Genomic DNA, 2,500 nt, shown 5'->3' on the forward strand with positions numbered 1-2,500 from the left:
GGAGGGGGGGCATGGTGCTTAGGGAGAGAGAAAGAGAGAGAGAGAGCGAGAGAAAAAAAGAGAGAGAGAGCTCAGAGCCAATCATTTAAACGTCTGTTGCTATTTTCGTCTGAACACATCTCTCTCTCTCTCTCTCTCTCTCTCTCTCTCTCTCTCTCTCTCTCTCTCTCTCACACACAGACACACTCCGTCTCCCTCCCCTAGGGACACCTTGGCAACTCGGGTTCGCCCGGCACCAGATTGCTATCATTAGCTGTGTGATGTCAACGCTAGATGGGAGCGGATGACTGTGGCTTGCTTAACACATCCCTGGCACAGATGAGCTGGCCTCTGCTTCTCAGTCTGGGAGAGACAAAGAGAGAGAGGGAGAGAGTGATAATACATGCGGATATCCAATTACTCCATGAGCTGCTGTTGTGGACCCAAAGCACGACACATCTCAGGCATCTCAATGGTCCAGATTAGATTCTGCAGGAAGACCAGTTCAGCTAACAGAGAGCTTTACAGTCATCAGACTGGTTCAATCAGAAGGAGACATGGAACATCCAGATCACATTTAGATTATGGCAATAGCTACATTTCCTAATGCAACTATGGCTAATTTGGAAAACTGGCCAAATTGGACTTTGAACAAATTAGGACCAGTTATTTTCCTCAATCTCCATAAGATACCACAGAGATCGTCTGAATAGTCTGTGTGCTATTGTCAAACTAAGCCTTCTAAAGATTTCCAGTTACAGCAACATGGAGGTATCTGGCATCACCACTACTCTGCAGGCACTAGAGGGACAGCTTACCTTGGTGGCCAGTAGCCGGGTCAAGTAGATCTCGGACACCATCTTGCTGCCACGGTCGCCCTCCTTTTGGTCGCCGTGCTCGTGGTTCTTGACCAGGTGCCACACCTTGACGCCACTCTCCAGGTCGGGCGTGATCATGGGTGTGCGGGAGCGCAGGCTGTCGGGGCTGCCTGTAGTGTACTTGATCATGTTCTCTGAACAGAGGAATACAAGAGAGGGAGAAAGAGACAGAGAGAGAGAGAGAAAGAGAGAGAGAGAGATGGAGAAATGAGAGAGGCTCCAAGTGGCTGAACAGTGGAGCAGCCAGGGATGGTTTACTGCATGGGCCTACCGGGCCCAGGCCCAGGGGCCCAAGAGGTCAGGGGGCCCTGAAGCCCAAGCATTTGCATGGAATCATCAACAAATCAGGATGTAGGCTATGAATCTGATTGAATTTAGTATTGGCCACCCCCAAAATGCACCAGAATACAGGAAATCACATCAAACAAATTACATTTTTCTGGGGAAGGACCCCCAACCCCCCCCTCAAACATATGCGACAATTAGTGGGAGGCCCTCAATACATCTAGGCCCAGGGGCCCGAAAGTTCATAATCCGTCCATGGGAGCAGCCCAAACAGCCACACTCCTCAGCTGGAGGGGCTGCCTAGTGTTCTTGACCATGTTCTTCACACGGTGGAAGATGGAAGGAACAGCTTGAATGACTGAACCCCTCACAGCCACCTAATCTTTACTCACTCAATACTTCACTGTGCTTGTGTCATTGTTCTCTCATTGAGTGAGTGTCACTTGCTTGCTGATATGCTCTATGATGAGGTCTGTTATCTGTTTGTACACCCTTAAGACTTAATTTGACACTGTGAAGAGGTTAGTCACACTAGAGTTGAATGAGATCTCTCTTGACCCTGTTGAGTCATTTTCCTAATGCGTGATGGATTGCTTGCATGTAGCCGTAGCATAGTGTTGGTTAGAAATACTCAGGCCTTTTGGAAAGTTTGTAAATAGAGTGTGTGGGGGGTGGGAGTGGAGAGTGGTGTGTGTGTGGGGGGAAGGGGTGCTAGTATCTGAGATTAGATATAAAAGTTTTAGGGGGAGAGCGCACGCATGCACACACACACACACACACACACACACACACACACACACACACACACACACACACACACACACACACACACACACTACGAGGTTTTAATTTTTTATGCTGCCCCATCCAGGGTTGTAGCACAACCTCTTCACCCGGCCTGTTTGCTGGCGTGAGATCGAACAGGTGTCTGAGAGCATGAAATATTCATGGTGCTTGAGAGCAATGACATTTAAACACACACACACACACACACACACACACACACACACACCTACACACATACACACAAACCTACACATACACCAAAACATCACGGTTCACGAATGAATGTTTACACTTTGTGTGAAAAGAATTGATCAGCCTAGTATAAATTGGTAAACTTGTTGAAAATAATAAAAAAAAGTTCACCACAGCAGACCCAACGGAGACAAATCTCCACATGACTGACTCACACAGCTCTTCTGGAGAAACAGATGAAAAGACAGAGAGATTGTGATTTGGAAACAGATGGAAAGAAAAAACAGAGGGAAAAAATGACTGCGTGTCTGACAGATAGCAGGCCGAGAGCTTGGAAAAAGAGAATGAGGAACACTTTCAAAAAAGTATGTGAAAACAAT

The 2,500-nt window shown here is 47.3% G+C and overlaps 1 protein-coding gene across 1 annotated transcript in view; it reads right to left on the reverse strand.

Annotated features, from left to right (window-relative positions):
- plxna4 (plexin A4) overlaps positions 1-2,500 on the reverse strand; it is a 260,400-nt gene that overhangs the window by 16,774 nt on the left and 241,126 nt on the right. Inside the window, 1 exon segment of the mRNA XM_048268791.1 lies at positions 798-991. Within this exon segment, the coding sequence (XP_048124748.1) occupies positions 798-991 (194 nt within the window).

The sequence above is a fragment of the Alosa alosa genome, chromosome 17, assembly GCF_017589495.1.
Source record: "Alosa alosa isolate M-15738 ecotype Scorff River chromosome 17, AALO_Geno_1.1, whole genome shotgun sequence".
In the NCBI taxonomy this organism is placed as follows: Eukaryota; Metazoa; Chordata; class Actinopteri; order Clupeiformes; family Clupeidae; genus Alosa; species Alosa alosa.